The sequence below is a fragment of the Euprymna scolopes genome, chromosome 3 (genome assembly GCF_053919585.1).
Source record: "Euprymna scolopes isolate OS-2025 chromosome 3, ASM5391958v1, whole genome shotgun sequence".
NCBI classification, from domain to species: Eukaryota; Metazoa; Mollusca; class Cephalopoda; order Sepiida; family Sepiolidae; genus Euprymna; species Euprymna scolopes.
Window position 1 is genome coordinate 127,093,252 of NC_136484.1, and position 20,895 is coordinate 127,114,146.

The 20,895-nt window shown below is 33.3% G+C and overlaps 1 protein-coding gene across 4 annotated transcripts in view; it reads right to left on the minus strand.

Moving 5' to 3' along the window:
* Nucleotides 1–20,895, minus strand: part of LOC145258892 (uncharacterized) — a 381,700-nt gene that overhangs the window by 43,370 nt on the left and 317,435 nt on the right. For all 4 annotated transcript variants that reach the window (XR_013864110.1, XR_013864111.1, XM_080116649.1 and 1 more), the window contains one exon: nt 17,942–18,041. Coding sequence is in view for 2 of the 4 variants with exons in the window: in XM_080116649.1 (XP_079972775.1) it covers nt 17,942–18,041 (100 nt within the window). In the remaining 2 variants the exon portion in view is untranslated. The remainder of the gene's footprint in view (nt 1–17,941; nt 18,042–20,895) is intronic.

Here is a 20,895-nt window from a genome sequence, read left to right on the forward strand (position 1 = left end):
ATATCCAATCACATATATATTAAAATAAAAGAATCTGGTTTAAATATTAATTTTTAATGCAAACAGGTCATAAATTAGTAGCTAAACAAAAATAAATCGTTCCTGACTAATTTCACAACTAATTATAAATAATACACATGAACATCATTATATATATATATATATATATATATATATATATCCAAGCTTGAGATATTTAAAAGTAGGAACTAATGAACTCAACGAGGTTTTTAGATAGTACTTGATAACAAGAACAAAATATTTTTTATTATTTATTCGAAGGCATCAGTTATATTTTGTCGCTACAAGCAGCCACTGTTTCAATCAATGAGACTTCGTCAGGCGACCCAGAACCATTCCACACTATAGAAAAAAAGAATAAAGCTCTTCAAGAAAGATCATAAAAGAAGGATAAAAATGGAAAAGTCGTATTTCAAGCTTTTTGTTTCCAAAAAAGGTTGAAATATAACTTCTTCATTTTTAGAGAGCTCACAACTTTTACGGTCTTTTTCGAAGAACTCACTTTTTTCTTTTTTTCTATAGCGTTGAATGGTTCAGGGTCGCCTGACTGAAGCAGATGGCTGTTTGTAGCGACCAAATGTAATTTTTTACCTTCGATTAAATAATAATAATAATAATAATAATAATAATATATATATATATATATATATATATATATATATATATATATATAGTAACCTAGTAATAAGTAAATATTTATAGGGATAGTGTTAACATTGTACATCTAAAAACAAGAATAGGTTTAAGGCCCCCGAAATTCATACTAGAATTGTCCGCAAGGATCTGTGGCATAACGGTTAAATTACGAATTCAGTTGTAAGTGACTCTCTTTGCCATGGAATAAGATACCAAAAGCTGTGATCAGCCTGTAAACGTTCAAACAGATCAAGATGGTGCTGAATATATAATGACTGCTGATCTTTGGATAATTAACCCCCCTCCTCACTTGAGCACTGGAGGATGTGAGGGGATACGATTCTGGCATAAAACGTTATTGATTGGAATTTAAATGTACCTTTGGAGGAGTTTTTCACTCCAGTGCCAAATCATGATATCTATGAAACCGAGTAAAAGATGCATCAGTAGAAGAAAGGTAGCAGTCTCTGTGTTTTCTCTCTGTGAAACAGCCTACCCGCATATTATTATCGATACAAATGTTGTGATTAGTAAAAAAATTGTCATGCTATGATCACTACAAGTAGTGCTATCTGCTGAGATAGCAGTTTTTTTTTTTTTTTTTTTTTTTTTTGCATTCAACTTTTGGATTTTCTTGCAAATAAAGTTTGGCCTGTGTCACCTCAATTTTGCCATCGACGTTCATGGTATTTTCTTGTACATTTTTGGTATACAACATCATTCACAAGAATTCAAATCTACCTTTCAAGGATTTTTTTTTTTACTCCAAAGTCAAATTATTGAGACTAGCAAAAGATGTAGCATAGGCATTTGCATCTCCGTAGAAGAAAAGGAGAATTCTTTGTATGCATTTCTGCTCTATAAAACATCCTACCAGAAGAGGTAGTGATGATGTCTATCCAAGCATATACATATACACATCTTCTGTTTTTGTTTTTTTCATGGCTTGTTGCACTTTGTTATTTTTTGCCAATAAAAGCGATTTAATTTTTTATTCCATTTTCACTTTGTTTCATTTTATTTCAGTCAAAGTTCTCAGAAATCATGGGACCCCCTTACTTAGGGTTAATGCTTGATCTCCATATGAGATACGTAGATATTCGAGTGCTCCATTAAATTATCCTTTACATCTCAAGCTCGAGTTAGTAAAGAAGTTGAGAACACTATTTTTCTCTCCCCAATTGACCATTTAAATATGTTATAATATCTCTTTTTTGTGGTCTCTTGGTTATACTGGATTCCAGGACAAGAATTTATCTAGTCTGGTAGAGTATCCAGGTTTGTGCTGTTACTTGAGGCAACATTACTCAAAGAAGGTGCACCATTCCTAGCAAAAGCCAGTGTGGGTTAGCCATGCTGAGGAGATCTTATTTGGGTTACGAATACTATATTATTTTGAATATTTAGTCAGGGTTTACTTGTAGGGAAAGTATTCTCATGGCAGATTTTCCTGACAAAAACCTTAGACACTCGAGGGCAGTGTCTTGTAGGTATTTAAGTTCTCCCCTAGTAGGCATTCAAAATGGTTTATGACAAAGTAGATGCGATTCATGCAATTGTTCATAATTCACAAAACATGAATATTAATCAATTTAAAAATGAATAACACAATCGTCAGTCTGTTGGATTTCATAGGTTGACCCCCACCCCCACCCCATGTCATCTACTCATGAAATCGTTAATACAGTTGGAGTGTATCAAAGTTATTGCCAACTCTACACGTCTTACTTATCCAAGTGTGCTTGCGCTGCAGAAGTGCGCATTTGGAGCATATCATTGAACAGCAAAAAAAAAAAAAAAAAAGAAAAGAAGACTGTTGGACATCCATGACTGAAACTTGGTGAACAAGTCAGACATAGACAGGAATTTATTTGTACCAAATATGGTTGAACTGCACAACGCATTGTGAACTTTATTAAAGGTTCCATGAATGGTATTATTTTTTTTAGGGGAAAGAATACCCGGATATTTATTTTGCCTATGATGACCCTCTTCAATTTATAAATCGTCTGGAGATTATTGTTTTTATAGACATTATGTTTGAGATAATCCCAATTATAAAGATCTGAATAGTTAAGATCTGATAATTATGAAGCCCATTCAGGATTATACATCCTACTGATAGGACGATAATCAAAGTGTCCCTGCATATCACTGAATTATGATAAAACAAAGATTCTTGATCATTCATGATTGAAACATTATGGACAAGTCAGACATAGACCTAAGTTTATTTGTACCAAATATGGTTGGATTGCAAAAAGCATTGTGAATTTTACTAATGATTCCATGGATAGCTACTATATATAAATAAGCAGTAGCAATCCTAACACAAAAGTCCAGCCTTTCTTCCCCATGATATGTAAGTACTATTTGGACCTTCTGGCAGGGCTATTCATTGCTAAAAAGGTTTAGCGGTATTAGGGCCACAACCCAGCTAACAGGGTTTTAGGTAATATCTAAGAACGGCATCAGCAGACGTCATCTCCGCCTCTACATTTGGCCAACAAAGACCTATCAAGTGTGTAACAGAAAATAATGGAATGAAAGTGACAACGCTGCTTCTACACCATTCCTTTATATGTTCTGTGGCAAACTTTCCGTGACTTCGCATGCAATTGCTGAGATTTGCTGCTTTTTGAGTTGAAAGTAAAATCCTGCAATCCTGCAGATTAATGAATAGCTGCAAACCAACGAGGAGAACTTCATGCAGACCAAACAATCCTGAGGCACAATCTTTGTGAGAAATCAAACTTGTTTAATAAACAAGAAGGCAGCACCAATATTATTTAAATATGGGAAATACATATATATTAACAAAAGAAATGAATACAGCTGAAAGCTTGAGATAGAAATAAAAATGCAGATGTCGATGAGGATAATAGTAAAAAAAGAAACAATGTAAAGTCAACAGTTTGATTGGGGAAAATTTGTGGAGACAAAGAATAAAAATGCCATGCCAAATGTGATGTAAAAATTATCTGGTTTCTTCAAAAGTGTAACAAGATTATCCGAGGTGATCTGAGAAGCAGGATAATGAATTGGAATTATAATCTAGATGCTAATAAGATGTAGATTAGGAGCAGTAATTGAGTAGAAGTCACGTTTGGAATACGGCTGAGATTGTTTTGATAATTTCAAAATTGAGAGGGAAATGGAAATAATAGACATTTATTTATTGTTGTTTGAATTATGTTCGATTTGAGACACAAAAAGATCTAAGCTATGAAAAATAGATGCTTCTTGACCTTCACTTTCCAGTAAATACTTAGGTAATTAATTCCTATTTCAGTCACATAAATTATTTACTTGAAAGAACACACACTCGTACTGGATTGCTTTTTGTCTCTTTACTCACGGCAAAGACATTTGCTCTTAATATTAGCAGTAGCAGTACTTCTTTCTTCTTAACGATAACAGTCCAAAATAAAACTGACTCTTGAGCAAAAAAATCCGTCTCTTTTTATTCAGCCATTTTGGACTGCTAACAGCACCTGTATAATCACGCTTACCTCGTACTCAAATGGTTCTAGATCCACACGCCATTGTTTCCTTACAGTAGGCACATGCTAATCATGGCCACTTATTTCTCTGTTTCTCCACACTGTTATCATAATCCTCTACATAAAATTGTAATTTATGAAAACACTTGTTATGGTAAAAAAAAAAAGAAAAAAGAAATGATAACCAAACTTTATGGAAAACAATCCAGTAATTTTTTTTTTTATTATTATTTTAAAAATTCAATTTCTTTCATTGAATCAGTAGATGACTTCAGATGTTTTTTTTTTTTTTTTTTTTTTTTAATGTCAATGTTTTGTAACGTTTTTGTGCAAACAATGATTTTCTATTTAGCGGAATTCGATAAATTAAAAATCTTAAATAATAACTGGATTGTTTTCCTTAAAATTTGGTTACCGCTTTTTCTTTCTTTTTTTTTTTTGTCACCATAATTGTTTCAGGACCACAACAATATTTAAAATATTAATCTATTAACTCTATTCTATAACAATCGTCTATTGGTTGGTGTATAAGAAAAAAGAAACTTACCGGCATACAGGCTTCAACAGGCATCCAGCTGACAGACAAACTCTTACTTGACTGAAGCAATATTTATACACTAAGGTTTCAATTAATATATCACAACCTATCATACATTTCTATGGTTTTACATTGTTTGTTTATACAATTGTTCATGGTGGTCATAACGAAGAGCATCCCACACTGCTAGCATCAACTATTTTCAAAATTTATTTTTTTTATCACATGACCGGCTTTGTCAATTATGACTACGTATCACACCCCACCGAACCTTACTCTATAACAAAATACTCCTAAAGAGGTCTACCATAATTTTTTGTGTATTTCCGAAGATTAGAATTTTATTTAGCATGCTAGCCTTGCCTTGTCATACAATACGCTTAAATATTTCATTCATGTAGATATTTATTACTACAAAGCTAATTATCTATCTATCTATCTATCAATCTATCTAACTTTGTCTGTCTTTCTTTGTCTCTCTGTCTGTCTCTCTTTCTCTCTCTCTCTCTCTCTCTCTCTCTCTCTCTCTCTCTCTCTCTCTCTATATATATATATATATATATATATATATATGGACATTTGATGAAGACGTTTGTGGGTACCAATTCCATAGTCTAGAGGGCTTGAGATCTCTGATGAGCTGTGATACAGTGAACAGTACTGTATGTAGATTTTAAGCCCCCACTACTTGGATAGAGCATTGTCGTAAATGTATCTCACCTGCTTAATTAGCGTTAATGCTAGGCTCGCTGTTTGTTTGTTCGTAAATAAACAAGCAGTTTGAGCACTATAAAAGCAGTGGACGAGTGCTGATTTAAATGGACATTTGATGAGGTCATTTGTGGGCACTGATCCCATGGTCTGGCGGTTAGAACTGCCAACTATCAACTAGATGGTTGCAAGTTAAACCCCCTGACACACTGATATGCTGTGATACAGCGAAGCAGTACTGTATAAGATGACTATATATATATATATATATATATATATATATATATATATATATATATATATAAGTGAAATTGTCTATGTTTGTGTCTCTGTGTGTATACATTTCCCTACCAAACTACTCTACAGATTCGAGATTTGACATAAGGGGTATTGAGCTTTGTGAAATTTTTTTAAATCGATTTTCGACCAAAGATTTTGCTTGTCAACGGGTCAAAGTTCAACAATTTTACCTTTGAAAACTCTACTAAATTCCTCTGCCAATTTTGGGTCTAAACATTTGAAATTTTAGATATAGGTTACTTGGACATGGATCAAACTTTTTAAATTGATGAGCCCAAAACAATAAATGTTAAGGGGTCAAAATCGGGGTCAAAGTTAAAGAAAATTGACCACTGCGGTCTCTACCAAATTACTCAGCCAATTTTTGGTCTAAATATTTGAAATTTTACATAAAGTGTATTCAGACATAGGGCAAGCTTTTTATTCGGTTTTTGGCCGAAAATTTTGCTGCTAAGAGATCAGTTCAAAAGATTTGACGTTTGCGGTCTCTAGTAAACTATTCAGCCAAACATTTGAAATTTTACATAAAGGCTATTCAGACATGCAGCAAGCTTTTTAATCAGTTTTTGGGCGAAAATTTGGTTCTACCAAACTCCTCCGCCAACTTTGGGTCTAAACACTTGAAATTTTAGATGTAGATTACCTGGACAGGAGTCAAACTTTTTAATATATATATACATATGCACATAATGTAATCAACAGTACATAGGGCCCGAGCAAAGCTGGGCTGAACTGCTAGTATTGCTAGTATATATATAGTCATCCACATGAATATATATATATATATATATATATATATATATATATATATATATATATATAGTACTGATTTTAAAAGTAAACAAAATGACTTAGGGGCCATCAGCTAGAATTGAAACTAAAATATTCAACGTTCTAACCACATTCCCTACCGCTACCTATCAACAGATTGATAATAAAGAGTTAAAATTAAACCACTTAAAGTTATGAATGAATTTGTGCATGCGCAAAACTGATAGAAATATGTTGGCAAGTTTAAATGAACATTTAAACTTGCCAACATATTTCTGTACGCGTTATTCATCCATCCAAACAAAGATTTTACTTGTTGTAAACCATTCTTTGGTGTATGATTACTATTTCCTATTATTTTCACTGTTAAGTGACCAGTAGTTTAAGAGTTTTTGTTAAATATTTTCACATAGACACACACATACATGCATTTAATGTTTTATTTATATAGATTTACTGGTGAGTGCTATGACAAGATCAGCCGATAAACCTTTTAAAGCCACTATTCTATTTGCTGAAAGAAGAATATGTCTTCAAACAGTTTCCTCATGATGGGCCCAGTTAAAGAACGAACGTAACGCCATACATGTTATTTCTGCGATTAACTCTGAGTAAAGTATTTCAAATTAAATCAAAACCAACTTCATCCCAAGTCGGCATTTTTCTGAAATACCTGTGCTAGATTATTCTAATTCTGAGATGACTTATAATTTTCTGATTCCATTGTTTTGCATTACACCAGCTCCAAGTTGATAGTGGTGGTAACATTTTCCATGTGGTCGTAATTCTTACTACATTGCTAAAACTGCATCCAGTCTCCTTTTCCATTGTTATGCCATATTTGTAGAAAATTCTATGAGTAAACGACCCAGTAACTAGCTATAAGCAGTAACGATAAGAAACTATGACTTAGTAATATACGTATTTAAAGTTTTAAGAAGGCTTTGCCCCTATAGCTCACCTGGCAGGAGGACATGCCGCGATTCAGCACTTGAAGGGGAATATAGAGATTTAGGACTACTTTAGAGAAATTTATATATATGATCTAAATTTCATCAAAATAGTATATATTTGAAGTCTTGAAGGAAATTTGTTCCCTTTGTCTTTTTTTTTTTCAAATTTTATCCGTATCATTTAATTTTTTATCAATATACAATTTTCATCAAAATATAATTTTTATCAGTATACAATTTTTATCAGTATACAATTTTTATCAATATACAATTTTCATCAATATACAATTTTTATCAGTATATAATAAAAGTTTTAAAGGAGATTCTGCTCTCATAGTCGCCTTACTGATTCTCAACCACTTCCATTGTCTTTCTCATAAAATTTTACATAAAAATACACTTTTAGTTTTTGTGTAGATTCTCTAATTTTTCTTTCTATAATGATACTCCCGTCGATTTCAATGTGTGAGGTCCACCACAACAACTAATTTGTTCGGAAATCCACACAGATGATTTGTTTATAGTGGTGAAGGCTTTGTGTAGAACCAACCACACTTTTTGGTACAACTGGTAAACTCAGTCGGTGCAATGGCTGTCACAAGACAGAACAAAGAGTAAACCTCAGGTTTTACATCAGAGTGTTCATTCTCTGAGATGCATGTTGTAACGCAGATTGAGAATGCATCTCTCCCGGTGGATTACTGGATTCCCCCAGATACTAATCTGGAAATTTCTATGTCCTGGTGTGGTACGTACAGCACCTAGCATTCTAAAGTGGGCACCCATATGGTACTGGCCAGACTCACCATTGCTTAACTTTGGTGATCTGGCGAGAACAGGTGCTTCAAGGTGAATATACCGTACATAGGGGATATACACACACACAGACATTGAAATTTATATATTGATTTAAAAAAATCAGCATCATCATCATCATTATCATCATCGTTATCATCAGTATACCGTCTAATTTATATGCTTTTATGCATTGGATGGCTTTAAGAAATTGACATACAAAGTACCCTATCTCTGCCCAGGTCTTTATCTCCTCTTCTCTCATTCTTATAACATTATTCCATGTTTCCGTTGGCTTTCCCCTGTAAACTGAACCTTCTATCTCAATTCTTCTACATCTATTAACCTAAAACTTTCATTCAGTCTTTCGACATTGCCATACTATTGAATTTTCTTGTTCTGCATATATCTCCCGATACTGCTCTTCCTCTGAGATCATAGATCCAAGCCTGTCTTTGAGATTCACATTATATATCCACCATATCATTCGCATATCATTTTTCTCCATGCAACGTATGTCCTCAACCATCACTGGTCAGGTTTCACTTTCATACGTTGCCACATTTTCTACACATGCCTCATAAAAAATGTAAAGTTAACCCATCTGCTCTAGTAACTCACAATGTTGACATTACAAATACGTTCTATTTTGTTTGGAAAGGTGTATGAGATGTTGCAATGCTACAGTAATATCGCAACAGTCAACTATTTTCCTAGCCTAACTGACGGCTGTATCCGGTAATTTGCACGGTGCCCTGGTGATGCTTGAGATAAATCTTGATTGTGTATCATCTAAGACTCAAGCCAAAAAATATTATGGCATATTATGAGAAAAGAAAATGTTTTGAATTATATCTAAAAACAGATACAACAGCAAAACAAAAAATAAACGATTTATTAAATTGTAATGTAAATCACGTCGTTAGGTTGACTTTTCCGGTTTCTGGTAATTGTACCATGATTCGTGTACATTATATACATTTGTGTGGAAAGCAGCATTGCCAGACATATATTTCTAGTAAAAATGGCAAGACCAAGTTGCAAATGTAATATATATATATATATATATATATATATATATATATATATATATATATATATATATATATATATATATATATATATATATATATATATATGTGTGTGTATGTATATATATATATATATATGTATATATATAGCGCAAAGTTTTGTTGAAAATTCAAAGACCCACGTTTTCTTTTTTATAACCTTCGTTTATTTCCTGGATTTTTCCATTACAGCTTTTTCATTAATGAGTGGCAATTTTACGATTTATGTTTCCGTAAAAATGTATATATACATATATATATATATATATATATATATATATATATGTGTGTGTATATATATATACATATTATAACTATTTGCTAATATTTTCACTCCTCTGATGAGATGGTAGACATCGAAACCCTATAGGTTAAGGAGATAAACTTTCTAAAACATTCTTTGTCTTGCTTAGAATAATAAAAATTCTTTGATATGAAACTCAACCACTTCATTTCATTTCAATGAGAGTTTTTTGAAATTCATTGAATTACAATTTAATATATATATATACATATATATGCATATATATATGTATATGTATATATATATATGTATATATATATATATATGTATATATATGTGTGTGTATATGTATATATATGTGTGTGTATATATATATATATGTGTGTGTATATATATATGCATATATATATGTATATATATATATATATATATATATATGTATATATATGTGTGTATATATATATATATATGTATATATATGTGTGTATATATATATGTATGCATATACGTGTATATATATATGTATATATGTAGCATAATGCGTATGGTGCACGTAAGAAAATCAGCAGCAGCTGTAGGATAGCTGACTAGCGAAAATATTAGCAGCAGCAACCTCCTTAGCACGTATGCAAATTAAGCAAGTGTGCACACTCTGACATCACAGGAATAAGAAGGAGAGAAAATTAAAAAAAAAAAAAAAGGACAGCATGTGGTTGAGCGGAGAAGCAAAGTGCGTGCCGTAGAAGATGGGCGTATGAAGTCGAGGATGAGAAAACGCTGGCTATGACCAGGGTCAGGTAGCGGGGAGAGAGACATTTAAAAAGCACATGCATATATGGCAGAGATTCTAAAACGTATGTGTGTGAAAAGACTTTTGGAAAGATAGTGAAATGCGTTATTGTTGAAAGAACTACAAATAAATGCATTTCGTTCGCATTTAAAAAAAATGCCGAGTCGGATTTTTATTTCTTTCCATATTTGTTTTTACCTTGTGACAGTTCCAAACAACGTGTAGGTCTGTGTGGTTGAAATGTAATGACATCATGACGGCCATGTCACTCACACTCACACACACACACACACACACACACACACACACACACACACACACACACACACACACACACACACACACACATCCGGAAATATACTTTATTCACTTATATTTCCTTTTTATATATACCAATCCTTATTTAAGAAGCTCAAAGCATATAATGAATGAATAACATAAGTCTACATTCCAAATTTCATGATGCTGACCATCTTACAATGTATTACGTTAATTCAGCTTACACTTACAGTTTTTGACAGTATCTGTTTCGTAGCACAGAATCAATCACTTAATTATTATATCAATCAGTGAATCTCTTTTGCCCTAAACTCATCAGATGAAATAGAAACAATCAATCCACCAAAAGAGAATAAAATGCATTTGAACATGATTAAAAAATCCGAAAATTAGCCGCTTTGTTAATTATGACTTCATATCACTCAGCCCCTCCCGAATCTTACTCTATAACAAAATACTCCTTAAGAGATCTACCATAATTTTGTGTGTTATAGTTTGCGTACATTACGCAATTTTGGATTTAGAAATCCATATATATACACACACACACACACACACACACACACACACACACACACACACACACACACACACACACACACACACACACATTTAATATCTATCTATCTATCTATCTATCTCTCTCTCTCTCTCTCTCTCTCTCTCTCTCTCTCTATATATATATATATATATATATATATATATATATATATATATATATAGAATCTCAATGTTTTCAATAATTGATTATTTTAATAATTTCATTCGGTTTATATATATATATATATATATATAGTCCTGGTCAAAATCATAAGACCACTTAAGAAAGTAAGCGTTTACACATATTATCGAATTTTTAATCAAAAAATGGTTGAAACCATTGCCAAAAGGGAAAATATGATGGAAAAAAAATGAAATCTGCTTCATTCGAAACCTTAACCCTGATCTAATAATTATTTTTAAAAAACAAACATTTTCACCTTGTCAAAATGATAAGACCACTAATAATTTATCTGACAAAAGGCAATTATAAATTACTAAAAAGGGTCTTAGTATTTACTTCAAAAATTCTCTTCGGTATGCTTGCGACTAAGTTTTTTATCAGTTGCGAAGGAATTTTATCCCATGTACTGAAAACTGAATCAGAAAGTTCCTTTATCGAATCTTGTTGGGTTCCATCTTTGAACACTTTTTTTGCCATCCATCCCCAAAGATTTTTAATGGGATAGAAGTCCGGAGAACATGCTGGATGATCTAACAATTCTATATTATTTGAAGAAAAGTATTCTCATGCTTGTCGAGAAGTGTGTATCGCAGCGTTGTCTTGCTGGAAAATCCAATTTCTTCCACACAGACATGGACCTTCAGTCCTGATAGAAGCATTTTCAAGCATTGAAATGTAATTCAATGATATTTGCCGGCCTTTCACTACTTGCAACTTTAGGGTCCCAGCTGACGAGAAAGCACCCCAGATTATTAAAGACCCTCTTCCACTATGCCGAGTTGAAAAAGTCTCTTTGGGCAAATTTTTATCATGCCAATAGTGTTGAAATCCATCTGGACCCTCTAGATTAAACTTTTTCTCATCGAAGAAAAGTTACATTTTCCCACTTTGCTTCATCCCAAGTCTGTTATTTGGTGGCATATTTAAGTCGGTTAGTTTGTGCTGTTCAAGAAGACGTGGTTTCTGCAGTCGCTTTAAATGATTAAAACCCTTCATTTTCGGATGCCTTCTGATGGTTTTAGGACTACATTCTGCTGCTGTTTGCCTTTTCAATCGACTTGAGCTCATGCTGGATTTTTTTTTAAACTTCTTCTGATACGGTGATTCAGTGATGGTTTTTTTTTTGGTCGATCTGGACTCTTTTTGTGCCCATATTGATCTGGATTTCTTAAAAAATTTGTGATGGCCGTTTTGCTATGATTCACTTCGTTTGCAATGGATCTATGGGAGAGTCTACCCCTATTAAACTCAAAGATCCTTCCTCTCTCAAACTCTGATAATGGTTTCCCTTTTGCCATTTATAATTTAGTAAGATGTTTTTTATCCACTAACAAGTTGCTTTTAGTAACATAGAAAGCTTTTCGTATTCATTTTTTTAAAACTAGCCAATTTTATTAAAGTGGTCTTATCATTTTGACCAGGTGAAAATGTCTGTTTTTTAAAAAATAATTATTAGATCAGGGTTAAGGTTTCGAATGAAGCAGATTTAATTTTTTTCCATCATATTTTCCCTTTTGGCAATGGTTTCAACCATTTGTTTGATTAAAAATTCGATAATATGTGTGAACGCTTACTTTCTTAAGTGGTCTTATGATTTTGACCAGGAGTGTATATATATATATATATATATATATATATATATATATATATATATATATATATATATATGCATATATATATATATGTGTGTGTGTGTGTGTATGTATATATGTATCTGCAGGGCGAATGAACTCTTTTTCTGGGTCAACGGCCAACTAGCACCGTGTATATTTGTGTGTGTATATGTGTATTGGGGTGGATAGAGCTCCCGTAAGCCGTGGTGAAGGCAACCTTTCTAGGAGAAGCAAATCTCTGATTTTAAAAACCACAAAGCGGAAGACCATTACCCGCATTAAGCTGGTCTGCAGTTTAATTTGTTGCTGGCTATCTTGCTCTTGCTTTTTGCTGGATCTCAACATTTTGAACCGAGAGAGAGACTTAGCTGTCGTACAAAGCTAAGACTCTGTAACATCATATTTGTATAGATACTCCCTCAGGCATTTGGACTCATGGATTTTAAATGTCTGAGGGAGTGACACTCGTCTGACAAGACGTTGCAATCATCATCTGCATATATATATATATGCATATATATACATATATATGCATATATGTATATGGATATATATATATACATATATGTGTGTGCATATATGCATATACGTATATGCATATATATATATATGCATATATATATACATATATATATATGCATATACGTATATGCATCTATATATGCATATATATATACATATATGCACATATATATGCATATATGCACATATATATATGCATATATGCATATATATATGCATATATGCATATATATATATATATATGCATATATATATGTTGCTAACTGAGATCGTCTGCTACTGATTAGTAGTATAATACAAAGCTCTTTATAAATCAATAGAGCACTGTCAAGTAGCAGTCAATGTTTATATAAAAACATTGTAGATATCTCATTGGTGAGAGCTAAATGGTTGCAAGCGCGATCTCTGGCTTGCGATGGGTGCTAGACTAAGTGAAACAGTATGTCTCTGGATGACTAATACATACATATATATATATATATATATATATATATATATATATTTAGAGAGAGAGAGAGAGAGAGAGAGAGAGAGAGAGAACGGAGAAGGAGGTAGAAATACAGTATAGCACACAGATGCAGGATTACTCTATTTACTGAGATGGATCAGCAGATCTTGTCAGATCACCCATTTAGGAGAATGAAAACTTTGATATAAAAGCGAAGCACTGAAGTCCTGATTGACAACCTTACAGCTTGAGACTCAAACAAAATATCCAGTTTGTAAACCTACAATTGATAGGCTCCACTTATCGCTCAGCTTTCACGCCCTCTTTGGCTGTTAGCCAGGGAAGAGGTACTATTACAGAGACACTCCAAAGACACGCCGTGCTTGGCCTTGTTTCCTGATTAGGATTGTCTTTAACTGGAAAATTTGAGGACATTTGCTTAACACTAGTCTGGGCTGCTCTTGTTTTGACAGGACCCTTGTTTTGACAGGACCCTCCGGTGGGCTTTCCTGAGGTCATAGATAAAGGCTCGACTGATAGTCTACTTGTTTAAACTATGTTTTCTAACAGCCAATAAGCACCCACTTTGCTAAACCTCACTCCATCTGAGAATAATATAAATGACAATGAGAAAAAACAGTAAAACAATCAAACCAGACGCCTCCCACAAAGCAACCAAATTGACACCCCCTGTCATCCCTTGAGGCTCCTCTTCACAAATATCCAAGGGTTTAGAACTAATCTTGATGATGTAAATATTCTTTTCTAGTAAACTCCGTGGAAATCCTAGCACTCAGCTAAACTAATATAAACTTCTTATTGTTTTAATATGCCAGAATATCTCCCCACTCTGTCGTAAAGACTCTGACAAACATTGAATTCTGAATAAAACTCTCTGCTATACGTTTTCTTGTAAGAATTATATTTCAGTAATAAATTATAAGCACTTAATAATAGTGAGTTACTTTTTATACACCATGTAGTTATATATATCGAAAGAAAAAATATGATGACTTACGAAGGACATTCCAAAAGTAATGGCTCCTATTTTTTTATTCCGCCTGAATGGATAAGAGAGGGTTGCAAATTGCATTGTTATGATGAATGAAGGTTGCAGCTGTCTGTTGCAAATATTGACGGTATGAGACTTTAAGAAAGCAACCCCTATAATGGACGTGCGTCAAAAGCAGAGACGCATAATTGAATTCTTCTATGCAGAAAAAATTGAACTGGTCAACAATCACCGGCGCCTTTTGAACATTTACGAAGCCAAAGCAGTTGCCGTCAACACAGTTAGGAGATAGGTTCGTTGATTTCAGAATACCGACAGAGATATGAGTGACAAAGCAAACTCCAGACGCCTCTGCACAACCATCACCCCATCGGTAGAAAAAGTGCATTGAGAATGGTGATGGCTATGTAGAAAAATAAATTATAGAACATAAAATGTCGCTCGTTTCAATGGTACCACTCCCGTCTTTGTAGCTCTTCAACTTTTATTTTGGTTAAAATATAGGTTACATTGCTTTTCAAAAGACCCTCATAAATTCGAGATGCTACCTTAGAAATTAAAAGCTGGTTTCTACTGGAAGTTAAGGTTCAGAAAGAATGGACCCTTTCTCTTTGAGGAATATAGAAAGCCCCAAAAAGTGAACCAGGAGTTTCTAGACACTAGGAATCAAAGAGTTTACTGTTCATACATTTGTACTTCTCTTCTTTCTGTTATGACTTTTTACAAAACCAAATGTTTGATATTTGGTGGGCACAGTGTATATGTGTCAGAAAACCAATGTATTGACAGTCTTTCTGCACATAGAATCATTTCAGCTGACCAATCAGATCTCATCAAAACATTATATCAGCAGCTGACCCAGTAGTATATTAATATAAAGGATCGTCTTTTCACGCAACCCTCAGGAGCCTTTTTCACCCGCTGGCCTTAATGAGATGCCGTCTCTGTTGACGGCACTTATTTCACACATCTCTACCAAATATTTGGGTCACCATAACAAACTATTTTCTCTTGTGGATTAATGCCCCCTTGTTGACTGATGCGGCCATGCACTGACCAGTCAGCTACTAGGGCGCATTGATCCTATATGTCCCTTAAGGAACTAATTCCTCCTGTCAGGAACTAGCCGGTAGTCAGCAGAGGAGCTCAGACCCTAACCAACGAAAACAGACCTCTCTCCTTTCACTCTCTGTCTACTGAATCCTCCCAGGTTGTGATTACTTCACTAAAGACCTCCACTGGACAATCTGAGGACACTTCAAGTTTCTGCTTCCCGACAGGAAAACATCATAGAACTTTCTGTTCCTTTTCTTTTCTTTCACCTCGGACACAGTCCTTTTTTTTACTTTTTTTTTTTTCCGAAATAAACCTTTTTGTTGTTTTGTTCTAAAAAAAAAAAAAAAAACGATACTCTGTGATTTTGTGTTGCAAATTAATCGTTTATTAGGGGTTTTGGGCACTCACGCATAAAACCTACATAAAAACTTCATCAGCAACAGCAGTGGCTCCGACCCTTCCTGGTTACATGGTTTACATTTCTTATTTGAGATATCATATTATTTTTGTTGTGCTGAAGTTTGTCATGTATTTGTTGCCCCCCCCCCCAAAAAAAAAAGTCAAATGGATTCGCCCACGAGTTATATAAGAAAAAAAAAAAAAAAAAAGCAATTATAACCATGGATCAGTTGTATTACTAACTCCGTGTTTGTATTAACGTGTGAATAATTGAGTCTGTTGTGTTTAACTGCTGTTCACCAATCTTATTATTACCAAATTCAACATTATTGGAAAATATTCATTTTTGAAAATAACTCAGGAGTATCGTATTGCTTGTTCAGTTAAGTTGCATTATATGGAGGAAAAGAAAATTATTGTCGAAAAATCTATTTGTTTTTAATGTAGTTTGCCAAAAAGAGATGATTTTACTGAAGCGTTTATTGAATCCTGCGTTTTGTTTATTCAATCGATTTGGTTTGAAAAGTCAAGTTGTTTTCAATTTTTTAAACTGAATTCTAAGTTTTGTTTATTCAATCGATTTGTTATGGAAAATCAAGTTGCTTTCAAGTTTTTTATTTTATTCATTTATTTTTCTAATTGAAAGCAACTTGATTTTCCAAAATCGAAATATGCAGAATACGATGTACATTTTTTAAAAAAAATAAATTACGGAATGAAAACATTGATTTCAATGCAACAATTTTGGATACATTTTTGCTGTGTCTAGGCATGTGCATTTGTGTACTCGGATATTTCCATGTCTTTGTTAAAAAAAAAAGTTAAAAAAACAAAAACAATTAGGAACATGGAAATATCCGAGGAAAAAGAACAAAATGTGCAGCGGGGCAACAGCGGATTCGGATTGTACATTTAATGAAAGGTTCTCATGCTGATTTGCATGCGAAGAACGAGACAAAAAAGTCTTGTGAAATACAACATTGACGGGTATCAAACATGATATAGAAGTTAACAATGATAAATTGACACAATGATAATAAAACAATTAAAGAAAAACAATAACGGACAAAATAAGTGGGGCATCTTTTGAGAAAGGTTGTAAAATAATAAGCAAATAAAAAGCATGTGCAAAAATATAAAATTAAACATTGAAACAAACAAAAATAAACACATAGGGGAAGGAAAAAATTTTTTTTATTTCAGTTCCTCTTGTATACATAAATACTTTATCAAAAAAAAAAAAAAAAAAATGAATGAATGACCAACCAAGCCACAACATAGAAGCTATCATGCAATAAAACAAGATGATATTGTCTCCCCTGGTCTGCGCTCTATCCCCCCTCCCCAAACTTGTCGACAGTCTTATGAACATTTTTTGTTTGCTTGAGAAATAAATGCAAAAAAAAAAAAAAAAAAAAATACCTCCCCCCCCCGAACCAAAGAGGAAATAAAATAAAACAAGCATGCAAACAAGGTGGTTATACAACAATAACAAAAGGCAGCAACTACGATAGAAAGGAGGGAATTTCTTTGTACATGACCCCCTTTTCACAGACCTCTCCTTCCCGGGCCATCACCAACAACTGTTCGTGCATTACATCAGATTGAGTCCGTTCTCGTTCGTTCTCTTGCCAGCAATTTTTAATCAATGATTCCCTGTTAACACAAAACATAACAAAATATTCAGATAAAATTATTGAAATAAATATATTTTTTTTTTACTGCAACGAGATAAACTCTTGGCGTTTCTATATTATACAAACGAAAAAAGCAAAAACAAATATTGAATTTTAAGTGAAACAAATGATACCTACGTAAATTGTCATGTCGCAAATAGTAACATATCCAAAAATTACGGAAAAGGATAAGGCAGAGAAATAATTATTAATGAAAAAATGTTTTTGATAAAATTTATGTAGAGGAATAAATTTTGTCCGGCATTTTGAATTACGTTTGTCACGTGACGTAGGCAACAGAACCTGTCAACTTATCTCTTTTTCAGTAAACATAAAATAAGGATTTCACTTCCTTTCACAGATTTCTTTTTTTTTTTTTTTAATAAATGTTTTTCTACCTGATTGTTTTTCGTAATTTTTTTATATGTTGCTAGCAGAAGAGAAGGTGATGTCAACATCTAAATAAATAGTTATTCCTTAAAATGCAAGGATATTCTTTTTTTCTTTGGTTATAATGAGATTTTAATTACAGGTGAGAACTAACCCGGAGATGATTGTGTGTGGATGAGATGTCTCACCATGGGAGAAGCAAATGACATGAGATAGGATTTAATTGTGCTGTTATGATTTGTGATTTGTATTCGTAACGAACAGTGGACCTCCCCATGTAACATTCACAAGTTGACAGTGAGATATCTCTTAATGCAATTCGACTCTCTTTTGAACTAAAGTGTGTCTTTTTTTTTTTTTTTACTTCACCAGCAATGCTCCACAGTGTCAAGGATATCTAAATGCGCTATGGAGTTGATGTAAGAGGAGGCACACTACATGTCTGGACCACCAGAGACACTGAGTGTGTAAGACATCTGTAATCTTAATTTTTATTTATTGCGAACTTTTATCCTCATCTTTTTCTTAGTTGTTTCGTGACATTTCGGCCAACAATTCCTCTGGCCTTCGTCAGATGGTAACCGCGACGGGAATAGGAACTCCGAATCTCCTGACTGCATCCACTGCAATTACTGCCTTCCATAGTTGTTGTCATCTCACTATGTTTTGGGCCAAGTAAGCCTCTGACCAGCTTTGGGTAGGATTGAAATCGCTATCTTTAGACAATTCTCACCTGGAACCGTAGAGATTCAACGTCTCTACTAACTGCGCCATGGGCCCTGAAGGCTGATCAAGATTGAATTTTTTGGTCTTATAAATTCATGTTTATTATTATCTGATCTTCCATAGTTGGCCATCGTGAAACAACTAAGAAAAAGATGAGGATAATATTCCGCAATAAATAAATTAATAAATAATACTCATCTCAACGATGAATTCCAATTTAATAATATATACCATTCGGTACGGACCTGACTATGGAAGATCAGATAATATTAAGAATAAATTTATAAGACCAAAAAATTCAATCTTGATCGGCTTTCGGACCCATGGCACAGTTGATAGAGACATTGAATCTCTATGGTTCCAGGTGAAAATTGTCAGAAGATAACGGTTTCAATCCTACCCAAAGCTGGCCAGAGGCTTACTTGGCCAAAAAACGTGGTGAGACAACAACAACTATGGAAGGCAGTAATTGCTGTGAATGCAGCTAGGAGATTTGGAGTTTCTATCCCGTTGCGGTTACCAGAAGACCAGAGGAATAGTTGGCCGAAACGTCATGAAACAACTAAGAAAAAGATGAGGATAATAGTCCGCAATAAATAAAATTAATAAATAATGCTCATCTCAATAATGGATTCAAATTTAATAATATATCCGTAATCTTGTTAATAACAAGTTTTTGATAAAGCCCAATCGATAAGCTCTTTTCTTCTTCCTTTTCATCCACACATCCACCTAATAATTATTATGCTGAAGCCATTGCAGATCAAATGTTTATGGGGACCCATGTCTCACTTCGGTTAATGATAGCAGAGCAAACACAGGTTGACGCATTACAAATAATCGACAACAATCATATTTAAATAAAGCAAAAACATATTTGTGAAAGAAAGGAATGAACTATACACCTGGAGAAGGCCGGAGAACATATCGTAACATTGACTGGGAACCAACACATTGTGGTCTCAGTCGCAAAGCAGAAAAAAAAAAAAATAGAAAAGAACTTTAACTCAAATTGTTTTGTACAACAACATTTATTTCCTCATTCTCATTCTCTAATGTCCCTCATGTGATCGTCTTCTCGAACGTCACCCACATCTCTCACATGATCTCGAACATTATTTCTGTCTCTAACGTGATCTCCTTTTTAAAGTCCTTATTTTTCCCTATTGGTGACGTAGTTTCACATACATTTGGATACGTGCGTTCGTGCTATGTTAACGTAATATAAATATCAACTTTAATACCAAATTATATAGCGTAAAAATAAGCCATGATTAAGTATTGAAATTGTATTGTAAAGAAATTTCTCGATTCTATCTATTTTTTTATTTTCTTTCTTCTTCTTTTGAAATATAAAAAATTATCATGCTAGATTTTCAAAGTCAGAATAAAAACCCATTTGATATATTTATATTCGAACTAACTTATTTCTACACTTGCTTCTTCTACTATCTTATTGGCATGAAGATATTTTTGGTATCAGTTTCTTTCTGAAAATAATTATTTTGGAAAGGAAAACTTTTAGTGATAAATTTTCCCTGATTCACCGAATATTCTCATAGATTAAATGGAAGCAATCACGTCATGAGTTATTTCCCTTTAATCACACATTATTTGTTATTTATTAATAATGTATTAACGTCATGTAATAAGAATAATGATAATAAAAAAAATTTTTTTAGAGAATTCAAATTCACCAAATTTACTTTCCATTTCTT